Genomic DNA, 24,666 nt, shown 5'->3' with positions numbered 1-24,666 from the left:
AGGGGAGGGCTGTTAGAGGCAATCAGGCCAGCAGGGAAGCAGTTAGGCGTCGATCAGGCTGGCAGGGGAGTGGTGAGAGGGTGATCAGGCTGGCAGGCAGAAGTGGTTAGGGGCAATCAGGCAGGCAGGCAGGTGAGCGGTTGGGAGGCAGCAGTCCTGAACTGTGAGAGAGACATCCCTCGAGGTGTCCCAGATTGGAGAGGGTGCAGGCTGCCCTGAGGGACACACACCACCCCACCCCCCCACGCCACCCACCCATGCACAAATTTTATGTACTGGGCCTCTAGTTAAATATATAATTGAGTATATAATCTCAAAAAGTTTTAATGTTGGGTCAAATTTTTTTTAACATTAACACATTGCAGACGGATCACGGAATTCTCACTTCATATTACACAGTGTTTTACAAAGTATCATACTTTAAAAAGATATTAGCTTGTAAGAACATGTAATAAACAACTTCAAAATGCAATGAGTATTTAATTTTAAAGTGTGCCTTTAACATTTATGTAAAATGTTTTTTGTACTCATTCAATAGAAACTTATCTGGACACTGGGTGAAGCTAGCAATAAAACTACTGGTCCGCAATGTGTTAAGGAGGCCAAAATAAAGTCATTTTATAAACTCCAAGTAACACAAATATACATAAATATAATACATATTTTGTAGTTCCCTGTTTAGTATCTCAAAATGAAACTCAAAGATAAAATAATCTGCCAAAACCGGTTTGGCTCAGTGGATAGAGCGTCGGCCTGCGGACTCAAGGGTCCCAGGTTCGATTCCGGTCAAGGGCATGTACCTTGGTTGCGGGCACATCCCCAGTAGGGGGCGTGCAAGAGGCAGCTGATCGATGTTTCTCTCTCATCGATGTTTCTAACTCTCTATCCCTCTCCCTTCCTCTCTTCCTCTCTGTAAAAAATCAATAAAATATATTTAAAAAAAAAAAAAAGATAAAATAATCTACCTAACACAAAATTTGAAAAAATAAGGTATATAATGTACCAACTATAATATAAAAGAGAAGTGAAAGACAAGTTATCTATTTCTATAAAAGTAAGTGACCAACCATACATCCATCTGACAGTCCAACCGACCGACCAGCCAGTACATGTGACGTGCACTGGCAATTTAAAAATAAACATTGACTCGCGCATGCACAATACATAGAAAGTTCTAGCTGGTGCCAATTGCACGCATGTGTTTTGATCTGTCATTGTTGATTGTGAATTTGGTTGACACTTCTGTTATGGAGAAAGGGAGAATAGCGATATTAAAATATTTCTTCTAATTAATTTCCTTTCAATGTGCACTAATCTGTGCACCGGGCCACTAGTTTATAATAAAACAATATGCATTTCAATATGTAAATAATCAAGCAGGATTATATCAGGGAACATAATAAAGGAGTCACATATATGCACTTGTATGTACATTGAATGAGACAGGTGTGTTGTAATGTAGTGTCAAATGCAAGTGGTGTCACTTTGGGTAAGTGATGTTCTGAACAAAATTAAGTATCATCTTTCCTCGATTTACACAGCATTTTTAATCCTGGTAATTTCAATGTATGTAAAACCAACTGACATTCTAAGCTCAGAAAATTATAGAAGGCTTTCACTTACCTCTTCAGCAAAACACTTGAAAGTTGCACAAACATTAAATAATTTGTCATGAGACAGAATAATCTGGAACATTCCAGTACATCAAACATTTCTGGTGTCTGCCCAGTGAATGCATATTTCCAGTTTCCCACGGGAAGTAGTACCATGCCCATTTGAGAACCACCAGACTTACCCAGGCTGTAAAACCAACTTTATCACATACTAGCTGTGAAACCAAAAGAAAATCACACAGCCATTTCACAGATCATCCCAGCCAAAATATCACTTCCTCAACCCACACAGTCATAAGAAGCAATAACAAAAAAATCCTGGAAAGAATCTGAGTTCTCTAAAAGTGTCAAAGTAGATGTGATGGTTAAAAACACACACAATGTTTTTGGACTTCCTTATACTTATTTTATTTTGAATTAAAGACTTGGGTATGAACACCAGAATTTTTTTAATATTTAGGGCCTAAAAGTCTGGATCTGACCATATTCAAACTTTCAAACAGACTCTAATAAAGTTCAATTTAAAAAAATCAGATTATTTCAGGAATCACTAGCATAGACTAATGCTCTAACCCTAGTTTTACCACATTAAAATATCCTATACATAATTTCATTTGCTTACAAAATGTCATTTGTTATTTTGAGATAAAATATAGAAAAACAACAGAAAAATTGAAAGAACTATTTGTCCTGAAATATTGTAGAAAAAAAAAAATTCCACCCAAATTTTCAAATTCTCCACTCCTATCTTTTCATATCTGTTTCTAAAACCTTGTTGTATAAAATACTCAGAAAACTTACTAAATAAAAGAAAAATTTGGAGCTGGACTTAAGATGTCTTTGCAAATAAACACAATTTAGAAAATTAGTCAAAAGCTATCATTCTCTAAGGTTCACATTTCCCTTTTATAATAAGTAAATTAATTCTAATAATAAATGATGTTGAAAATTTTATTAAAAGTTCTGCAAGTCGCCATGCTACTTATTCTCAAGCCTTGTCTACCATGTGAATGAATGGTTTGGGAGATAAAATGACCTGGGTTTGAATTCTGACTCTGCTACTTACTAGCTGTATCCCTGTACAAAATTCTTAATCCATTTTTTTTTTACATATAAAATACCCCCTACCTATCAATGTTGTGACAATATGTAAAGCTTTTTGCAGACAGCTTTTCATGTACTAGTTGTTAATTAAAGAGGAGCTATGGTTATTATAACTAGCTGTAATGTTTGCCAATACCTGCTTAGTAACTCATTCAACTATTTTCTTCTTAGTTGCCTTATACATTTTTTTTTTCTGGCTTAAAAAGCATTTTGAGATATGCTGGGTAAATGTTACACAATGTCTCTTGTATAAGACAGCCTCAGCCCAGTCAGTGTGGCTCAGTAGTTGAGCATTGACCTATGAACCAGGAGGTCATGGTTCGATTACCAGTTAGGGCATATGCCCAGGGTTGCAGGCTCAATCCCCAGTAGAGCGCATGCAGGAGGCAGCCAATCAATGATTCTCTCTCATCACTGATATTTTTATCCCTCTCTCCCTCTCCCTTCCTCTCTGAAATCAATAAAAATGTATTTAAAAAAAGAAAATTCTTCTTTAAAAAAATAAAAAAGACAGCCTCACCAAACTGTCTTAAGACAACATATACCAAAAATAGGACAGAATGACATTTATTAAAATACAATTTAACATTTACTGAACACTAGTCATGTGATGGTAGCTTATAAAAATTCAGTTTCTCCTACCAACATCCTGAGAATTTTTTTGCCTCTGTCAACCCTTTAAATGTTACCTCTCTTTCTTTTTTGGTCTTTGCAAGGAGAGTTAACTTCTGAAAAATTCACAACATTTTAATAGTTTTTCTGTAGTACTTTTCAGCACAAAGACTCTAATTTTTAGTATATTTGTGTTTCATATTCAGATCTCCAACTGATTCTTTGCAAACCTACAGAGTTCTCATGGTATGGTTAGCATGATCACACCCTCTCTTCAACATGCACACACACATACATACACACACACACCACATCACACTCTCAGCTGGTCTCTGTCAACACTTAACCACCTCCCAGCATGAAAGGATTCTTTCATCTCTAAGAAATTAGCTAGGAAGAGGTTTGGAAAAAATATAATAATTTATAACTTGTTTGAGGGCTTATGCACCCTTTGAAAATCTGAAGAAAACTATAAATATTCTCATATATAAGCAATAAAGGACATGCATATACAATTGCATTTCACAGACTTCCTTGCAAACCAAATTAAAGAAGCTATGGTTTATTTCAGTGTTTCTCCTTTTGACTCAGTGAGGATTCAGAGTGGGAAATAGAACCTGACATCAATATAGCCCATACTTACATACCAAAACAAACGTAAATATCTAAAACAGAAGTTTCCAGAAACAGTATTTACCCTTACCATGTGCAATGGTTTTTACCATTTTCTATCCAATTCATCTTTTTAAATGTTGCTTGAGGCTCACTAAATGGCTTTCTGACTGCCCACAATCTGAAGAACAGTGATCTGGTCTAACATTTCTCCATTTTTGAAATAAGGAAACTGAGATACAAAAAAACAAAGTCCTAGGTCATGAATGACTCTGCGGCCGAACAAGCCAGAAACCTAACTATTCTGACTCCCAACCAAAGGCTCTTTTCCAAACAAAGTGAAACAAAAGTTCTAAATACCAACTCGCTTCAAAAAAGCAGCTGGAATTGGAAACTGAAAACATGCTGTTACACTGGGAAACGGGGAGTGTTTCAATTCCAAACCATGGTGACTATTAACCACAACCTCAGCCTCCAATGCACACAGCCTTAATTTTTTCGAAACCATGCCACTGGCCTAGCGTGACATGGCATATAAACAATTTTTTTCTTTCTAGTAACCCTTTCTCCAGCCACTGAAAACAACACAGGAAAAGCCGACGTTCTTCTTGAGTTCATTAAAAATACTTCTTACACACAGGTTTTGTCTGTCAGAGGCTGGCTTAAAACAGCAGTGGGTAGGCCTTCTTTACCAGGCCCATGCATAGCTGTTTTCTTCTCTGCTAGGGCTGCTTCATTAAAATTTTAACATCTCAACCACATGGATCAATACGTGGATATGAATGATCCAGAGACTACTAGATGTTACTACTACCAACAGCAGCTACCCCAGCCTCGAGGACTGACAGTGGGGTGGCTAAGAGCCTGCATTACAAACAGCTTGGTAGCTTAAAATACCAGACTCCCCACTGACATCAGACTGTTCATGGTGTGTGTTTGTGTGTTTGTTTTCCTTATTTTTAATTTGAAATCTTATAACTAGCCATAGACAGTGGCTGGGGACTGGTCAGGAGGCCAGAGGCCGAGGCCAAGCCCGAGGCCCTGCGCACAGGAAGGAGGCGCTGCACGGATCACCCAAATAACTTCACTTGGCTTGGCCGCCAGTAGCCGCGTGCCAGCCTCCACCTGCCACCCAAGCCTGGTCCCCAAGGGCAAAGTGCCCGGTCTCCTAACGCAGAAGGCACAGTCTGGTGCAAATGGATGCGCAGTGGCTCCGGGGAGAGAATCGCAAAATCGCGAAAGCGTGCGAGGGCGGCGGGAGGGGGGAAGTAGGGAGGGGGGGTGGAGAAGCAGGCAAACCCTAAAATTAGCGCTCAGGAAGCAGCGGCAGGGCACCGACTCGCAGAGATGGCGTCCTCTGCCCAGCGGCCACCCCAGAGCTACCGGGAGCCCGTGGCCCCTGCGCCTGCCTCTGGCACCCGCACCAGGAGCTGGACCAAAGAGCAGCAGAAAGGGGGGCGCGGCAGGGAGGGGGGGGGGGGTCCGTCCTGGAAACAGGATCAGAAAGCACGGGAGCCTCCTGAGACCTTGGGGTCTATCGCTCCTCCCCCAACTGCGGCAGAAATTTTAAGCAGCCTCAGAATTTAAAACCGTTTCTCTCCTCCATCAAACCTCCCTGGGAATTAAAGTGACAGAGGGTGGGGGGGGGGGGTGTTAACATACCGAGGATCTAGGGGGTGGAGGCTGGCGGAATGGGGGGAGTTTGCATCCGAATTTCTCTCTTCAAGGTAAACAGTTCTGAAGGTCAGGGAAAGCGCCCCATTGGGTGCTCCTAAAAAGATTAATGTTCAATAAGGGATCCTCAGTCATCGCTTTTCTTGAGAACCCAAACTATGTAAGTTCAAAGTATATCAGATATTCCAACTCCAATAATGCATTGAAAACCTACCCATTAACTATTGGGAACACTCCCAATATAAAATTACCAAAACCCTGATAGCTGACATAAGGAAATCTGTGAAATGGAAATGTGTTCCTCGGCTAGGATGAAATGAAGAATGCAAAAATATGGTTTTTAGTCGCACAAAAATGGAAAATTAAATGACACACTATTTAGAAACCAAAAGCCAGTCACTTTAATTTTTGTATATTTTTTTGAAGCCAGTCTTTTTAAAAAGTCATGTTTATTATGTAACTAGGACTGTTAAAATGATATATGCACAGTAATGCTAAACTAGTCCTTAATACACACTAAACAGGTCCGTGGAGGGCAATCGCATCTCTAGCATCTTTTTGACTCCCCTCTGCAGTTGGGCCCTTACCTTTATTTTCAGAATCTTTCATCCTCTCCTTCCTCCCTCTGCTGCAAATGGGCAGGAAAGTCCGGCTGATTCTCCAACCCTGACTTTCGATTTGTCATTCACAGACAGTCAGCGGTCTCAGGGGCGAAGTCCCTCAACGGGGAGTACGGGGCTCTGATAACTGCATGCAAGTCAGTGTGCAGGGTTATAATTTTGCTTATGCTGGAGCGGAAAGGATAGAGATGAAGGCAGACGTAAACACAACTTCCAAAACATGGCATGGAATTGGATCTGGAGCCTAGGCATGCCTTCCTTCCCTGAGGTTAGGGAACCAGCTGTTTAGCACCTCCTTGTCTCTGGAGAGATGTGGTTCAAGTTCAAGGGGGAAGGTCTGTGCCATGCACTGGGCTTATTTTCAAATAGAGATCTTAACTCTGGAGGGGGATTAAGACCCCTGTACCATGTTTCCTCTTACATAATCATTCATTCAATAAACATTTCTTTTACCTCTCTGTGGACCAGGCTCTGTCCTCAAGCTGCTCACAGATATTACAATAGAAGCATACAGTACAATACAGTGACCTGTGAATGCTGCATGGACACGGGTTACTGAACCCACTTCACCCTGAGGTAAGTTGATACTCAAGGAGGCTTTAGTGATTGGTTTTAAGCCACTGAGTCACTGAGCCAGACATGAGGAAACCAGATCATGTGTCCCCTCTGTTAGAGGACAAGGAAGTTTTGAGTGAATCTTTCAATCATCCAATTCAAGCTTACTTTCAATCATTACACAGCTAAGATTCCTTCCTTCCTTCCTTCCTTCCTTCCTTCCTTCCTTCCTTCCTTCCTTCCTTCCCTCCTTCCTTCCCTCCCTTTTCCCCTCTCTACCTTCCTACCAAATGGTATTTGCGCAGGCACTAGTCTACTGGTTAGGAACCCAGGAATACAAAAAAACAGACCAAGTCCTTGCTCTCATGGCTATTATACCCTGGTGGGAGGACTCAAACAGACAATGAACAAGCCAATTTAAACATACAATGAATGTCAATTAATAATATGGAGAAAAATGAAGCATGGTTATGAGGGAGCAGAGGTGGCATTTTTTATAAAGTGGCCAGTGGAGTTGATATTTAACTTCTTTTATTAAAAACTGGTTAGGATCATTATGGTCCCTTCCAAACATCTTCACTCTGAAATTGTTTTTTGAGTTTGGAATCCTCATAAACTCCTCTGCTCCCAGTGTACTCACTGATGGGTGCTGTTTATTCCCCATTATACAGATTGGTAAACTGATATCCAAAAAGATTAACTGACCCAATTGAGGGCCTCACTAAGTTGGATGATGGGCAACAAAAAGAAATATACCTACCTATTGCTCTCACCCCCCAGAAATTGCTGGGTTAAATACAATACTGACATGGAAAACTTGCTGGAGTAGGAGTTAAGGCAAGAATGTTGAAGGCCTATCTCTACCACTATTAACTGGGGTAGGGCAGGTGGCTTAGCCTCTCTGGCACTAACTTCCTCATCTGCAATGTGGGGCTAATCATGCCTGCCTCTGTATGTACCAGGCTGTTCAGAAGATCAAAAGGGAAAACAGATGTGATACTTTGTAACTAAGCACTATATAAATATAATATACAATTATCAACATGCTTGGGCACACTTATAAGAACTAATTGCTAGTGTTCACTAGTTCATTACTATATTAAATATAGCTATAGAATGAAAACTATCATGGGCACTGGTTTTTGGAGTTGGTTTCTAGCTGCCACAATTTAAGGACTCCCTGAAATTTGGGGGAAATTATAAGTATTTAATTTTTGCTCCCCTCTCTACTTCGCAGTGGGTAATACCTTTCTGCACCTCTGACAACCTAAGACCAATGAAGAAAATCTACCTTCATTAAAATTCCTTGTTGCTACCAAATGAGCCATGTTGGCCCATAAATCACGTCAAAGGAACAGGCATCTCTATCTCCAAGGACCAAGTCCAGCACAGCCTAAACATGCCTAGCAGGACCACCCTTAGAGGCTGAGAGGGTTAGGGAAGAAGTAGGTGGTGAGAAGCCACCATTCATTCACCCTCTCACACAATAAATATTCACTGTGCCAGGCACTGCTCTGAACACTGGGAACAACACAGTGCTGAACAAAACATTCTCTGTCCTCAAAGAGCTGTGGTCTCAGGGCAAGAGGGTTCCAGAAGGTATGCTGATTTACGGAACGAGGAAGAGGAATGCCAAGGCCTGGGCCTGAGCAGGGAGGCAGGGGCTCTAAAGCAGAAGAGACTTGATTCAAACATGGGTTCTGCCACTTACTGGCCCCCAGAGTAAGCTGAGACATGTTCTTGCACCTCTCTAAGTCTCTATTTTCTGATGAAGTAATAACGGTACCTACCTCCTAGGCTTGAGTGAGGCTCAAACGAGTTAATGCAAGTAAAGTACATAACACACAGCCTGACACATAAAGTAAGGGCTCCATAAATGCTCTAAGACTAATATTAGGACCTTGTGACCTGGATCAAGTTTACCCCTCTGCATCTCAGTTTCCTCATAAAATGCAGAAAATAATAACTAGCCGGTGCTATTGTGAGAATTACAAATCAGGAATAATATAAAGTCTTTGACATAAAGGAGTAGCTCCCCCGCTGCCAGCCTCACCCCAGCCTCAAGCAGGTTTCCCAGGGAAAAAGACTAAGGCTGGGGAGTCAGAAAGTGTGAGAAGGGTGGCTATTTATATTAAAGAGGAAGTAATTTTTTTTTTTTTTTGAGTGTGGCGCATTTTACACAACATTGCATTTTGAAAAGTTTCAAACATAAAAAGGTTGGAAGATCCCAGTCGGAGTGGCTCCCATCCCATGCACGGAAAGGCTGCTGGTTCAATTCCTGGTTCAGGGCACATTCCTGGGTTATGGGTTTGATCCCCAGTCAGAGAGTGTATGAAGGCAACTGATCAGTGTTTCTGTTTCTCTCTCTCCCTCCCTCCCTCCCTCTTCTCCCTATCTATAAGCATATCCTTGGGTGAGGATTGGGGAGGCGGGGGTGGGGGTGGGGGGTGGCGGGTGGAGTTGGAAGAATTGCACCGTGAACTGCATCTTCAAGTACATTTTGCTATATTTTCTTTATTGCATATCTGTCCATCTCTCTATCCATCCTTAATTGATAGTTTATTTTAAAAATTAAGTTGAAAGAGGTTTGAAGATCTCTTCAAATAAAAAGAACCTTTACTTTTCCTCCTGACCCAATATTTACAGACCTCCTGATTCTGTGGCCATTCCAAGCCAGGTCAGGTAAATTCTCAAAAGCTTTGTCATGCCCCCACAGTAACCCTCAGGCCACATCCAGCTGAGGGACAAGGATGGACTAGAGCATTGGAGCTTTCCAGAACAAAGCAATGTCTCTGGCAGACCTCATACTTCAAATAAACAGGTGCCAATGGCCATTATAAACATGCATTAATGAAAATGGTGCTCCATCTCATGGACCGGGTTTAGGGGAAGCTCCAGGTGCGTTCCACTGGCCACCAAGTCCCCTCACCGCTCTGCACAGTCCTGGTCTTGTTAGATGCCACTTCTGAGTCACTAGGCTGGTGAGTCATGCCCAGCAGGGGAGGCCATCTTGAGAGCAAAACCAAAGGGAATTTTTAAGAACAATCAGTGGGGCCTGAATTGAAAGAGAACAAGCTTTTTATTGTCCCAGCCCCCCCAAAAAATTTTTTTGAAAGAAAAAAAACAAAACACTGCTGTAATATTGTGAGTTAAACTTTCCAGTTGTACATTTTAATTTGAAGAAAAACTGAGCAAAAAGAAAAAAAAAAGCTTTTACATATTTGAGAGCAAAAGAAATTTGGAGGTTGCGTCCCAAATTAGACAGACCTAATGAGCTTCCACTTGCCTGGAGCCTCTCCTAGCTTGGTCATTCATTCCCAGAACACATAGGGTGGGGTGACAGGAGGGTAGCTTCACCTGAACCACCTTATTCGGTCGTCTTCCATCAAGCCAAGCCCCTGTTTGGTTTGCTCGGAGCATCCAAGTGACCATGAAAGAGGCGGGAGAGAAAAATGGCCCACTGGTGGGTGGCGGTTTGTAAGCAGAGTCAGGGCAGAAGAGGGCTGCACAACTACCAGGAAAGCTCAGCAAGCTATCGTGAAGCCAGGCCACAAGGCAAGGGGAAGGGAGTTAATCTATGAAGTGCCTACTGTGCTTCAGGCAATCTTCTTATCGCCATCATCACACATGAACTGAGAACTGATTATTTCCAACTATTATCTTTAAGGCAAGGACTTTCACAGCACACTGCCTGGGTTTGAATTCCAGCTCACTAGTTGTGTAACTTTTGTGTAACTCTGAAAATGTTACTTAGCCCGCAAGCGTGGCTCAATGGTTGAGCATTGACCTATGAACCAGGAGGTCATGGTTCGATTCCCGGTCAGGGCACATGTCTGGGCTGTGGGCTTGATCCCCAGGGTGGGCACTGCAGGAGGCAGCCAATCGATGATTTTCTCTCATCAATTAGATTTCATCTCTCTCTCCCTCTCCTCTCTCCCTTTCTCTCTAAAATCAATAAAAGTACATTAAAAAGAGAAAAGAAAACATTACTTAACCTCCCTGTGCTTTGGTTTTCTCATTTGTAAAAGAGAGATTGTAAAACAGGGTTATTGCAAAAATTAAATAAAATTAAAAATATGCACTGGTTTAGGACAGTGCACAGTTAGATATATTTTTTAAATTGTTTGGACATATAAGCCAGCAATGGCTGTTACATAGTAGGCGGTGCATAAATGTTAACTCTTGCCATTCCATCTTTTTAGATGAGAAAAAAGAGGCAAGGAAACTTGCCAAAGGACATACAGCTAACAAGTAGCAGATCTGGGATTCTTCCTGTCGTTTCTTTCTCACCGCAATCCCAGGAGGGTGATACCACTTCCTTTTATTGATGAGAGCTGGGAAGCTCAACAGGGGTCTAGTGACTTGCTCAGGTCACAAGCGGCAAATGGGAGAGTTAAGATTTAAAACCCACACCTGGTGACTTTAAAGCCGTGGCACATCCCACCAGGCCAGTGGTTCTCCAACTTCAGCACAGGTCAGAATTACTGCAGGGCTCCTTGGAACAGATTGCTGGGCCCCACTGGCAACGTTTCTGATTCAGTAGCTCTTAGGGTGGGGCCAATAATTTGCATTTCTAACCAATTCCTGGTGATGTAGATGAGGCTGGCTCAGAGACCACACTGGGAAAACTACTGCTCTATGGTCATGCACCAGAATGGTGAACAGGTGCTAGGAGAAGGGATGGGGCCTAAAGATTATATAGTTCAACAAGGTTTTCCCACTCTGGCAGTGCCAGTTACTTCAAGAGCCTAGAAAATATACCACGTATTTACATAGCCTTTCACATTTATGATCTCATTTGATCTTTCCAATATCACTAGGTAGTGACCATTATTTCCATTCAATGTGATCTGTTTTTAGAGACATATGGTCAGAAAAATGGCAGTGAGGGACCAAACCACAGATCACCTGGCAAGTAGTCTGTCATCTCCAACTAACTTGTCCTGGAAAGCATTATTGCTGACAGAGACTGACTCCAGTTCCAATCTGTTTCTTCCCAGAGAATATCACAGCTCAGGAAAGGGCTCTTCCCCCAGCAGGGTTTGGAGGAGGTAATTTCTAACTGAAGGATCTCAGGACCCATTTTACACCATGGCTTCGAGGGCTGGGCAAATCTCCTGCTCACAAAATTCTTCCACCAGCTGCTTGCTCCCTTTTCTATTACCTAAAAGCTTCGATATTTGACTAAAATACGTTTTTCTGGAAAGGATGGAAGCATATGGGGAGTAAATTTCTACTGGGCACAGTTTGCTCACATTCCCATTTAGAACCACTTGCATTGTTAGATGTATTTTTAAGTTTTTAATATAAGCCAGTAAATGATTAGTATCCAGACTATTGAAAGAATTCCTATAAGTGGGTAAGGAAAAGACAAACTACCAAAGGGGGAAAAAAAATACGAAAAGATATGAGCAGGCATTTCAGAGAGGATCACACAAGGCCGATGTGAAAAATCTTCAGCTTCATTATTCATCAAGGAAATTCAATATAAAACCATGCAGTACCATTTCACACCCATCAAATTGGCAAGCACTGAGAAGTTGGAAAGTACTCAGTATTAACAAGGAAGCAGGGAATCAGGACTCTTATACACTACTGGAGGGAAGTAAATTAGTTCAAATAGCCCTGGCCAGTTTTGCTCAGTGGATAGAGCGTCGGCCTGTGGACTGAAGTGTCCCAGGTTCGATTCCAGGCAAGGGCATGTACCTTGGTTGAGGGCACATCCCCATTGGGAGGTGTGCAGGAGACAGCAGCGGTTCTCAACCTGTGGGTCGCGACCCACAGGTTGAGAACCGCTAGCAGGGTCGCCTAAGACCACCGGAAAACACAGATATTTACACTACGATTCATAACAGTAGCAAAATTACAGTTATGAAGTAGCAACGAAAATAATTTTATGATTGGGGGTCACCACAACATGAGGAACTGTATAAAGGGTCGCGGCATTAGAAAGGTTGAGAACCACTGCCCTAGAGGATTCATTCATTACAAACTTATGAATTGAATGTCTGCTCTGGTTCAGGACAGCGTTAGGCTGAAAAGATGTCAAGAGTCCCCAAAAGGTATGTTACTTCTCACAGAACTGCAGCCTTCTGGGGGGAAAAAAAAAAAAAGTGGGAAAGAGGAATGGTGGTATGGAAGGCCTTCTCGTTAGTCCAGAAGGGATAGCTGCCCCAGTGGAACTTCTAGCCATGGTTTTTTCCCATAGCCCATTGAACTTTCCAGCCCAACAGCTGAACATATTTGGGATATGATCATATGGGGGAAGATCTGAAGTAATATTAATAAAAATAACCACCACCTTGTGAGCCACTATGAACAGGGCATTTTATATACATAAACTCATTTAATCATCACAGTAACATGACATAGGCATTAGCACCCTTCGTTTACATATGATACATAAAGGAGTTTTAGATTTAGAAAGATTTAGCACCCTGCCCAAGATCACACACCTTATTAATATGTCACTTATTAGTGGCAGATTCAAAGCATAGTCTGTCTGATGCTAAAGCATGTGATTCTAGATGCCCAAAGTGATGGTGACATCCTCATGATAAATTCAGGCTACCTTTTAAGAAAATCAAATGAAATTGGAATGTGGATTTCCTTCATTGCATGATATTTATTAATTTTTTAAAAATATATTTTTACTGATTTCAGAGAGGAAGGGAAAGGGATAGGAAGATAGAAACATCAATGATAAGAGAGAATCGTTGATTGGCTGCCTCCCGCACGCACCACACTAGGGACTGAGTCCACAACCCGGGCATGTGCCCTGACTGGGAATTGAACTGTGACCTCCTGATTCATAGGTCAACACTCAACCGCTGAATGACACCAGCTGGGTGATATTTATTAATTTTACTTCTCCCTTCCATGAGTATAGATGTTGGAGATGCGGCAGAAAGGATGCTGTATGGGTACCCATGCTTGAGTCTGCCACTCACCAGTCACATAACCTCCTGCATGTCATTCTATCTTTTGTTTCATCGTTCTCATCTGTAAATGGGAAAATAAATCATCTTCCCTCCCTCCTTCCAGGGGTGTTATCAACATCTAAACACATAGACATTATAATGACCTCATCTCCAGGCTGTACAGGAGATGGGGACGTAGAGAAATGTAGTGAGCAGCCAAGATCCTAATGCAGGAAAGGGAGGTAAAGCATGGCAATGGGCAAACTCTAGGAGAGGAACACAGGAAGAGAGGAGAGGTTGGCTGCATATACAGTACAGAACTAGTTTTAAAAATTATAAATCTAGGTCCTGGCTGGTTTGGCTCAGTGGATAGAGCACCTGCCTGCGGACTGAAGGGTCCCGGATTCAATTCCAGTCAAGGGCACATGCCTGAGTTGCGGACTTGATCCCCAGTAGGGGATGTGCAGGAGGCGGCCCATCAGTGATTCTCTCTCATCATTGATGTTTCTATCTCTCCCTCTCCCTTCCTCTCTGAAATCAATAAAAAAGTATATTTTAAAAAATAAAATAAATGGAAACTTGTCCATTTTCTCCTTAAAAAATTATGAAACTGCTCTAGCTGGTTTGGCTCAGTGGATAGAGCATCAGCTTGTGGACTGAAGGGTCCCGGGTTTGATTTCGGTCTAGGGCACATGCCTAGGTTTCGGGCTCCATCCCCAGTAGGAGGCGTACAGGAGGCAGCCGATCAATGATTCTCTCGCATCATTGATGTTTCTCTTTCTCTCTCCCTTTCCCTTCCTCTCTGAAATCAATGAAAAATATTTTTTTAATTATAAAACTAGGAAACTTATTGTAACTTAATTTAGCACAGCGGCGATATCCATTTATTCCTCTTCTGAAAATATTCACACACACCTGGAATAACACTAGGAATGTGATTATCACTCAAGGAATACTTGCTGCAATTCCCAATTCATTCAACTACTCAGGCAAGCTAAAGAAACACGTGGTTAGCCTTCAGCCCTACTAATTTTCAGCAACAGTTCTGGATGCCAGTGGGCAAGGAGCTTAATTGCTGTATTAACGAAAGTAATCACAATCCTTTGAAAGCCACAAGAGGACAGTGCCAAGCCCCTCCCCCACCCCAACTACCAACAACAGAAAAGCTTGTTTCTAATGCAATAAATATCCGAAAGATAATCATTTCTGCTCTTTGTCAAATTTATTTGTAGAATGCTTACTATGTCAGCACTTTACATTTATTAACTCATTAATTGATTTCATCCTCAAAACAACCCGAGGGGTGAGAGGGTGACAACTACAGCACCGACAGGGCTCTGGTGCAATCTAGCCTCTGCCCTGGTTCAGATCGGCCATTTTAGAAATCAAGGCATGTGGGTGTCTCAGAAAAAGAATCCTGAGATGATGGAAACAGATGAAAAGGACAAGATAGGACACATACGTAAACACACACGCAAACAGGTATCTACAAAGTTCCAAACCCTCAGCTAGCCTAGAGCGGAATGCAGAGATGAAACCGAGGGGAACCTGTCACGTGTAATCTATAACACCAGATGAACAGCAACACATGTCCGATGGGTGATGAGATGATAAAAGAGGGGTTACAGGTGGCAAGAACCCCAGGAAAGGCTTCCCGGGTTAGTCTTGACAGATGGGTAGGAATGGGCCATTGCAGATAGAAAGGAGGCAGTGAACCAGCAGCTCATGTCATGTCCCTGCAGAGAATACATTAATATCTTCCAAACGCCTCATCATGGCCTCCCTAGACCCTGATCCAGGCCCTGTTCCCTCACTTTCCCTGGGCACACAGGGACCTTTCCACCAGTTATTCCCTCTGGCTGGACTGCTCTCGCGGGCTTCAAGCTGGAGTAGCTCCTAATAAGACTTCAGGTCTCGACTTCCATTGCCTCAGAGAGAGAGCTCTTCCCTATCCACCTGCCATTTCCTTTCCTCCTCTCCCAGCTGACGGGGAGATTTTTACCTGTTTTATATGTGCAATGTCCCTTTCCCCCTCTAAAAGTAGTTCCATGAGCTGGGGCCTTGCCTCTCTGGTTCACTCAGGCCCTGGCACACAGCGGGGGCAGGATAAAAATTGTGGAATGAATGAATGGAGTGAATCAGTGACTGAATAAATGAGAGTTAAGGCCCTCATGAGAACAGGGTGGAATGTGTCTGGGAAATAGTTTATCATGGCTAGAGCTTAGGAGATAACAAGGAGTCACACCAGACAGGTTGGGAACGGGAGGGTCTGATGGGGAAGGACCTTGAAGGTAGCATTGGGTCCAGATTCATACCCCCAACGGGCACTGCAATGCAGGTGCCTGCGGGAGGAGGCGGGGCGGCGGATGCAAACCTAAGATTGTGTCCCCGAAGCACCCTGATTCCTTCGATCCAGCGCCAAATACACAGCCCGCGACTTTTGCGGGCAATATACTGCAAACACCGGGGCCTACGAGAGACGCCTATGGGGCCGAGAGGTGCAGAGGGAGCGGGGACAGTGCGAGACTGGACCCTGCGCTTGGTCGACCGGCCCCGGGTGAGCTCGGGGACTGGTCTCGTTCCCGCGGCCGAGGGTCGAGGTGCAGGATCGCCCGGCCGGACCTCCTGGCCGCGCCGCCCCCGCCCGCAGGTCCGGGGTCGGAGAACTCGGCCCGAGTTGCGGCGCTGGGTGGCCGGCGCCGGCCGCGCACAGTAACAGGTTCCCCGGCCGCGCCCACACTCACCCTGCGCCGCCTTGGGAGCCGAGCGCGTCCTCCACAGCCGCCGGGTAGCCTTCCACGGCCGCAGAGAGGAAAACAGCCTCCGGCTCTTCTTGCCGCCCTTCTCAGTTGCTCCCATCTGTGCGCCCACGCCCCTTCCCGCCACGCCCGAGGGTCGCCTCCTGCCTCCCCCGCCGCCGCGCGTCTGCCAGGTGCCGGGCCGTCTCCCGGGCCGTCTCCCGGGTAGACGCGGCCGCCGGGGGGAGGAGCTTGCGGCCCGGACGGGTGGGAGTGGGGGACGGGGGCGGGGACGGGGGAGGGAGGAGGGGGGACAGCTGCTGGGGCGGCGCCTGCGGGGTGCGGCCGGCCTGGGCGTGGGCGCTACAGTGTTGCGCTAGGCTGGGAAGCACTTGGTGCCTGGCAGCCTTACAGCGGAAGGCTTTAGCCACTCGTCCTTCGTTCAGGAGGTGTCCATGGAGAAGCCCAGTACTGCTACGCATGATTAATTAACAGGAAAATCCCAAGGGGTGTGATTTTTGTCCCCAAAACGATAAAATGGAAGCTCCGAGGGTTTCTCTAGTCTGCCCAGAATCACACAACTGCTAAAGGGTGACGATTCTCAAGTCCTGGCTCTAACTCTATTTTCCCATACCTCGCTACTGCCTGAGAATGAGCCCACATTATGTTAGATTTTTAAGTCTGGCAGGTATTTCTGTTTTCCTCATACAACAGGTTATGAATCAGTCATGAGTTTTTGAGAACCTATCTATGTCCAGGCACTTTATTTTATTTTTTATTGATTTCAGAGAGGAAAGGAGAGGGGGAGAAAGAGAAAAGCATCAATGATGAGAGAGAGAAGCATTGTTGGGCGGCCTCCTGCATGTGCCTAGGCATGTGTCCTGACTGGGAGTCCAACCCGTGACCTCCTGGTTCATAGGTCCACGCTCAACCACAGAGCCACCCTGGCCAGGCTGGCCCGGCACTTTTACATCATGCCATTAAACTTCATAGCACACCTGTGGGGTGGGAGGCGTTTCCCATTTTCCATTTGCCTGCACTCCGACCACTTTGTCTCCGTCCTGGTTTTGCTTGTAATTGGGAGGGTCTGAGAGGAAGATCAAAACCAAGGTTCCTTTACTACTGCCTGGTTACAATAATAATAGCTTATGTTTATGGACTGCTTTTCATGGACCAGATGTTACATACATTACCTTATTTAACTCTCCCAATGATAGTCATGAGAGAGAAATGATTAAGATCTACACTTAATTAATGGAAGAAACATAGTGTCAGGGGGGTCAGGTTACACACATAAAACGTTAATAAAGGTGATATGTTAGGAATCATGAAATTGCCATTTTTGTATTGTAATGTCATACAATAACTTCACCAGATGATCAAAATTAAAATCACCAGTGGAGGCAGATGAAAGTGGAGAGCCTCCAGCCCTAGCTGGTTTGGCTCAGTGGCTAGAGCTTCAGCCTGTGGACTGAGGGGTCGTGGGTTCAATTCTGGTCAAGGGCATATGCCCAGGTTGCGGGCTCGATCCCCAGTAGGGGACATGCAGGACACAGGCAATCAACAATCTTTATCATTGATGTTTCTCTCTCTCCCTCCCCCTTTCTCTCTAAAATCAATAAAAAAAAATTTTTTTTAAAGAGTGTGGACATTGAGAGCTCTCTGTCAGCAATAGGCTGAGTTTTCTTCTACACCATGGCATCCAGACTAAAGTCTGAAAAATAGGGCCTTAGAAGAAATAACCTAAATAACAAAGTTACTCAGGAATAGCAGCTACATACCACCAACTAATATCCTAGACAAGGGTTTCGCTCTGCTTTTCAAACTTCTTACCTGTCCCTGGGGTTAGGGCACCTAGAACCTAGTCCTGGTTACCCAAACCATCTGGGAAATATTGGTTCTGTTCCTTCCCCTCCTGGCTTCCTATTTTAATCTCCACCATCACCTCCAGCCCCATTAATGGAGGGGGTTTAACCAGATGACACAGACGTTTCCTTCCAGGGTCCCACCATCCTTCCCTGTATGCCCTGACTCTCACTAACTGGTTTTGGAATACTGCTAAGTGTTAGTATCCCCAGTGGGCCTGGCTTAGAGACCCATCTTTTTTTCCATTGTCCTGGTACATCCAGTCATCAGAACAGCTCCCTGGATGGGCCCACTCGCTCACTGCTGAGACTTCACTGGTCCGGGAAGGATGAAAGAAACATTCTTTGGTTTGCCCTTTCCATCCAAACATCATGTGATTTCGTGGCACTCGTCCAGCCTGTAGCTAAACAAGGCCAGAAGCCTCTGACTCCCACAGTCACAGCTTGCTCCAGGCAGATCCAGCCGGGAGTCTCCACAGTCTTCAGAGTCCATGGGAAAAGAATGTGGCCTGAGAGATCTTCCACCCAAGCAGAAACACCCAAGTGCCCCTGAGGCACATTCATGAGGACCAGCAACATGGAATTTCTTTTCAAATGTCAAAAATGCAAAACAAGCCCACTTATTTGTACATCTGGCTCACTGGGGTTAGGGGGGAAACAAAAAGGAAAAAAAAAAAACAAAAACCTTGAATTTCATTCACTTCATTGTGCTTATGAAGCTAGGTCCAGAAATATGAAACTGACAGTCCTCAAAGTCAATGAGATACAAGATTCTTCTGTGTGTGTGTGCGCGCGTGTGTGAGAGAGAGAGAGGAGAGGGGGCTAAAAGAAAAAAACCTAGACTTTCCTGCTACAAAGCTTAGTGAATCCTGGCTCTGCCACTTACTGTGTGATCGTACCCAGCTTACCTAACTTCTCTAAGTCTCAGTTTCCCTATCTGCAAAATGGAGATAATAAATAGTTCCTACCTCACAGGGTTGTGCTAAGTTTAACTATTACGTGTAAAGCATTGAATAGATTCAATAAATGGTAGCTTATTATAATACTGTATCTATTGAGACAATGACAGATAAACAAATGGCACCTTCTTTTGCAACAAATAATTGTGTGTGTGTGTGTGTGTGTGTGTGTGTGTGTGTTTCTAAAGAGAGAGAAATGGGAATATCTCGATTTTAGGTGGAAGTCACACCCTTTAAACTTCATGATTACTTCTTGTGTCTCCTATTATGCCTGTGTCTCTTATTATGCCTCCCCCTGTTACCTACCCTCCCTTACAGAGAGTTCCAGAATATAAACAAAGCTGTACCACCTAAAGTCACCTTGAGTACCTTCCGGTGTTTTGCATGACCCCGTTGGCAATGCCAATAGGACTGTTGTTAGTGCGGGAAGCACTTATTTTTCCATCTGAAGCTCTCCAAGTTGACAAGATTATGATGTGCTCGAGATAAAGAGCAGTACCTACAGAAAGCCTCCCAACCACATTTCCGGCAGTTGTGTCTAGTGTGAGAGGAGGGGAAACTGCTCACGGAAAATGTGTTCAGGGCTTCTAAGAGATCTGTTTCAATTACCTATCACTGCATAATAAACCATCCCCAAACTTAATGGCTTAAAACAACAATCACTTATTGGCAAATGATTTTGCAGTTTAGGCAGCACTCAGAGGGGACAGCCTGTTTCTGCTCTGATGGAGGTGAGCAGGGCTGCTCAGGGCTTGAAGATCCACTTCTAAGATGGCTCTGTTACAGAGCTCACAAGATAGTGCCGGCATCCGTTGGGAGCTCAGCCAAGAGCCTTGGTTCTTCTCCACATGGTTGCTTGGACTTCCTCACAGCATGGTGGCTGGGTTCCAGAAGGAAAAAAGCTGAAACTGCTAGGCTTCTTTTTTCATTGTTTTTGCAAAATGTGTTTCTTGGGACAGTTCCCCACTCATCTCCTGCTGCTGAAAGAGCCTCCTTCTGTAAGCCTTGCTTGTCCTCCTATCAGCTGCCAGAGCACAGGGGAACAGCCAACACAAAACCAGCATTTGTGCGTGGCTACGGAGGGCGGTGATTTTATAGCATCCTGGGCGCTTCATATCCACGAAGCAGGAATTGGGGCTCTGCAACCAGGCGCTTCTTCTTGTGTTTCCTCTTCTCCTCCTCTGGAGGGGGATGAAGGAGAGCTTAGTAAGAGGCATGTTGTTGTAGGGAGGTCGTCACTCCCCGAAAGGTGAAACTGCTAGACTTCTTAAAGCCTTGGCTCAAGTCCCCAGATGCCTTGGCTCAAGTCCCCAGAAGTACTTCCTGCACATTCTATTGATGAACTCAGACACAGGCTCCGCTGTTCAAGCGAGAAGTCATAGGCTTCCCCTCTTGGAAGGGTGAGTGACATATACATACAAGGAGGGCAGAATAATTTGAAATCACCTTCAGGGACTAGCTAGCACAGGCCCCCACCAGCCAAAGAAGAACCCCAACCAACAATATGCGGGGTTTGACCCAGAGTCTCATAGAGAGCAGAAGCATTGCGCTGAATGAACACTCCTCACAGAAACTGGGGTTCTGCAAAAGGCCCAGTAAATGGGAAGATAGGCATAAAAAAGGGACAATCATTCAAAGGCAAAAATCGTATTGCAAATTAAAAACATAGAAACCTTTTTTGAGCACCTACGGTGCTGAAACTACACCTCGGTGCCTCTCTCTCACTGAGTGAAGCGAAAAGAATCCCAGGCTTGGTAACAAAATCCTGGATTGAGCCTAGTTTCCTTGCCATTTTAAAGTCCTCACACAAAGTCACTTAATTAGCTGAGCTTCACTTTCCTCATCTGTAACTTGGGGATAATAATATTTGCCTTCTTGTTCTCAACAGGGCATTGCCTCTTACCCTGGAAGGCGCAGGGAGATTCCAATGAAAGCACGTGTGAAAGTGCTCAGTTGACAATCCAATATTCTACTTTGCAAATGTTTTATTAATAAATGATGCACTGACTCTTAAAACCTCAGAACTTTAAAGGGAACAAAACCCCTGGACCTCATTTTCTGCCACACCTGTGCCTGAAGCCAGCTGGTGGGGACGATGGGGGTGGGTTGAATCCCTCTCCTGCAATGCAGATTTGTCAGGGCAGGTGGCAAGTGCAAAGATGGAGTGTGAAGGGAAGATGAAAAGAAGAGGTAGAAAGTCCAGTATGGCGTTTGTGTGCCTACTGCATGCATTATAATGTTATTATAATGTGCCTCATTATAGTACTAATTCAGGCCTTCAAAAATGTTGATTCATTTTTAAATTGACCTAAAAATATAAAAAAATATTATTGAGAGAGACAGTATGACATAGCTTTTAAAAGCACAAACCCTGGTGCCACACTGTTCCTGACTAAAGTTTACTGGCATGGTGTCATTAGAGAGTTGTATTAACATCTCTGTGCAGAATTTCTCATCTGTAAATGGGAATAATAAGCGCCCACTTCCAAAGACTGTTGTGAAAACTTAATGAGTTGTGTGTAAACACTCAGAACAGCACCTGGCCATGAATAAGTGTGAGCTAGGGTTTTTTATAATACCTGATGCTGTGTACTGGGTTAAGAACTTTACAGATATGGTTTAATTTTTAAATATTATTTCTTGATTTTAGAGAGAAAGATAAAGGGAGGAAGGGAAGGAAGGAGGGAGGAGAGAGAGAGAGAGATGGATTTGTTGTTCCACTTACGCAGTCATTGGTTGATTCTCATATGTGCCCTGAGGATCAAACCTGAAAGCTTGGTGTATTGGGACAACACTCTAACCAACTGAGATACCCAGCCAGGGCTCAGACATGACTTATTTATTTACAGCAACCTATGAGCATCAACTAAGTACCTACTGTGTGTCAGGTATTGACTCTTGGGGTCCATGAGGAATGAATCAGATACAGATTCCTCCTGTTCTATGGAGCCCACATTCCTCTAGGGGGCGGGGGCGGAGGAGACAGTGAACAATAGGTAACGTAAGCAGGCTGTGAAGTTTGGCAGAAGATATAAGTGCTATGAATAAAAGGAAAAGTAGAACAGGGTGTGGGAACTAGGAATGCTGGTGGGCAGGACCTAGGCCAGTTGAAGTTTTAAATAGGGTGGTCATGTTCAACCTGGTTGAGAGGGAAAATTTGAGCAAAGTCTTGAAGGACGAGAAATAAAACAGCAATCAGCTCTTCAGGGAAGAGCATTTCAGGCAGAAGGACCCCTTGCATATAAAGGCCCCACCTTGGGAGCTTGAGAGCGAGCCTGGTAGGGTTAAAAACAGCAGGGGGACAGGAGTGGGTGGGATAGAGGGGGTGAGGAGGTCTGCTGCAGAAGAGGTTGGGTGTTGCCGTGGTGAGGGATTAAGGAGGGCTTGGTAGGCTACTGCTAGGCTGTAACTTCCCTCTGGGTGAAACGGGAGCCAACGGTAAATGATGGGAGCCATTACTGATCCGTTTACTAATGGATAAACTGGGGCTGAGAGAGGCTAAGTAACTACACAAAGTTATACAAAGAGTAAATGAACAATTAGGGTTATTATCCTACAGATTCTTATCCTTTTTATGGGGCAGAGAGGGATGATGCAAACAAGGGCGGGGAAAGTCAGCCTTGAGGAAATGTGGCCTGCAGATCCTTCTTTGTAACATGAAGGCATTGAATCCATGCTCTCAAAGGTCTAGACACGATGATTTCTCATTCACTGGCCTCCAGAGGACAGATGGAAGATATATGAGACGGCCATTGCTCTTGCTTGGCCAATGGACTTTGACCTTGTGCTCCCACAAAACCTTACACATAGCTCTGTCATAGCTCTTTTCATATTGTATTGAAAATATGTGCTTAAAAATCTGTCTTTCCTTCACAGACTAAGGCTCCCCATTCTTGCATCTGACACTCAGCTTAAATCACAGGATTCCCTGCAGTCAGCAGTGGATTTGGCAAAAAGGAGGTTCTCAACAAATATATATGTGCTCTGTCTTCAATTTAAATCAGAACAAAGAGACTTTATTGCAGGGAAGCGGTGATCATGAGTTAGTCTGAGCATGACAACAGTAGAAAGTCAGTCACTAATGTTCTGGGCTAGAAGGGCAAAAGGAGGAGTTACAATAATCCAGGGGATGGGGTCACAAGACAGAAGCTGGAATCAAGGTGATACCTAGGAGAAGAAACGTCTCTGCCCCAAAATGTTTTCTGACCTGGAACTTAATGTGCAGCCTAACATGGCCCAGGCATCCCCCTCGAAGGAACCTTCTCAGAATCTGCCTCCCCTGACTGTCTTATACTATCTGGAGCTTAGGAGCAGTGGAGAAGACTGATTAAAGGCTCAGACTTGATCACTTCTGGGCAAGTTACTGGCCTCTGTGTGACTTAGTTTTCTCCCCTGTAAAATTGGGAAATTAATATCTGTCTCAGAGGGATAGTTTAAAGATGAAAAGTGAGATTACATTTATAAAATTACACACACACACTTTTTTTTTTATATAAATGGTATGACAGGCTGCATATTGTGCATATTTTTCATTAACAACAAATCTGGAAATATTTCCAAAGCTGAGTACAGTGATATTATATGATGCCTCCATTAATCTGAACACAATTCTATATTTCTGTTATAGGAGATAAGATTATATTAGTTGCTGTTTTTTTTCAGAGGGGGGGTGATGGAGGATTTTTTAACATTAGATTGAACTAGTATAGTGTCATCTAAAATCTCAGAGTGTTTTTCATAATACTTGTTATAAGCCATGTTCCTCCTATTCTATACTTCTGCAACTGAATTTTTTAATCCTAAATGTAAGACTTGGCATTCATTTCCATGAAGTTACATTTTGTTGTTTTGACTTAGACTCAAGGTCTTTTGAAATTTTCAGTCTTTTATCAAGACAGCGATCCCTCCCAGCTGTGAACATAGTCACTATGATTTTATTTCCATGTCACTGAAGCATCCAAGGCCAAGAACAGAGGCCTGTATATCATGAAACAAACGTGACCTTGCTCCAGATACATAGATCTGCTTCCCTTGCACTGTCTTTGGCAGGAACGTTGTTCTGGGACTACATGTTCTACTGGGTCCTGACCCTTTGCTTTCCCCCCTCCTTTATCTCCTTGTTTACACCAAAATCAAGAGACGGTCAAGAATGGTGAAGGAGAGAATATACCAGTTTACTTTACTACTCCTCATAGGTTTGCTGACAAAAACAAAATTCAACATAGGAGGAGTTTGAAACAATGAATATAAAATACGGGGGGGAGGGGGCGGGTGGTTGGGGGGATGTGCACTGAAGATTACAATTAGAAATTAAATATAGATCAGAAACTCATTTGATGAATTCATTACTTATTAATCATATCCCCAGTCAGGAGAAGGTGAAAGACAGGGGAT

General features: G+C 43.8%; 1 protein-coding gene across 2 annotated transcripts in view; it reads right to left on the bottom strand.

Moving 5' to 3' along the window:
- DNAJC6 (DnaJ heat shock protein family (Hsp40) member C6) overlaps positions 1-16,688 on the bottom strand; it is a 146,221-nt gene extending 129,533 nt beyond the window's left edge. The window contains exon 1 of one of the 2 annotated variants that reach the window (XM_080654563.1): positions 16,455-16,688. In XM_080654563.1, the coding sequence (XP_080510689.1) occupies positions 16,455-16,569 (115 nt within the window). In that variant the 5' untranslated portion in view covers positions 16,570-16,688. Of the gene's footprint in view, positions 1-6,202; positions 6,458-16,454 lie in introns of those variants that run through there. The other variant, XM_080654564.1, reaches the window with a different exon arrangement.
- Positions 16,689-24,666: the final 7,978 nt, after the last annotated feature.

Source organism: Plecotus auritus, assembly GCF_963455305.1.
Source record: "Plecotus auritus genome assembly, chromosome: 2".
NCBI classification, from domain to species: domain Eukaryota; kingdom Metazoa; phylum Chordata; class Mammalia; order Chiroptera; family Vespertilionidae; genus Plecotus; species Plecotus auritus.
Note: the sequence above shows the minus strand (reverse complement) of the source record. Positions and strands in the feature narration are given on the sequence as shown.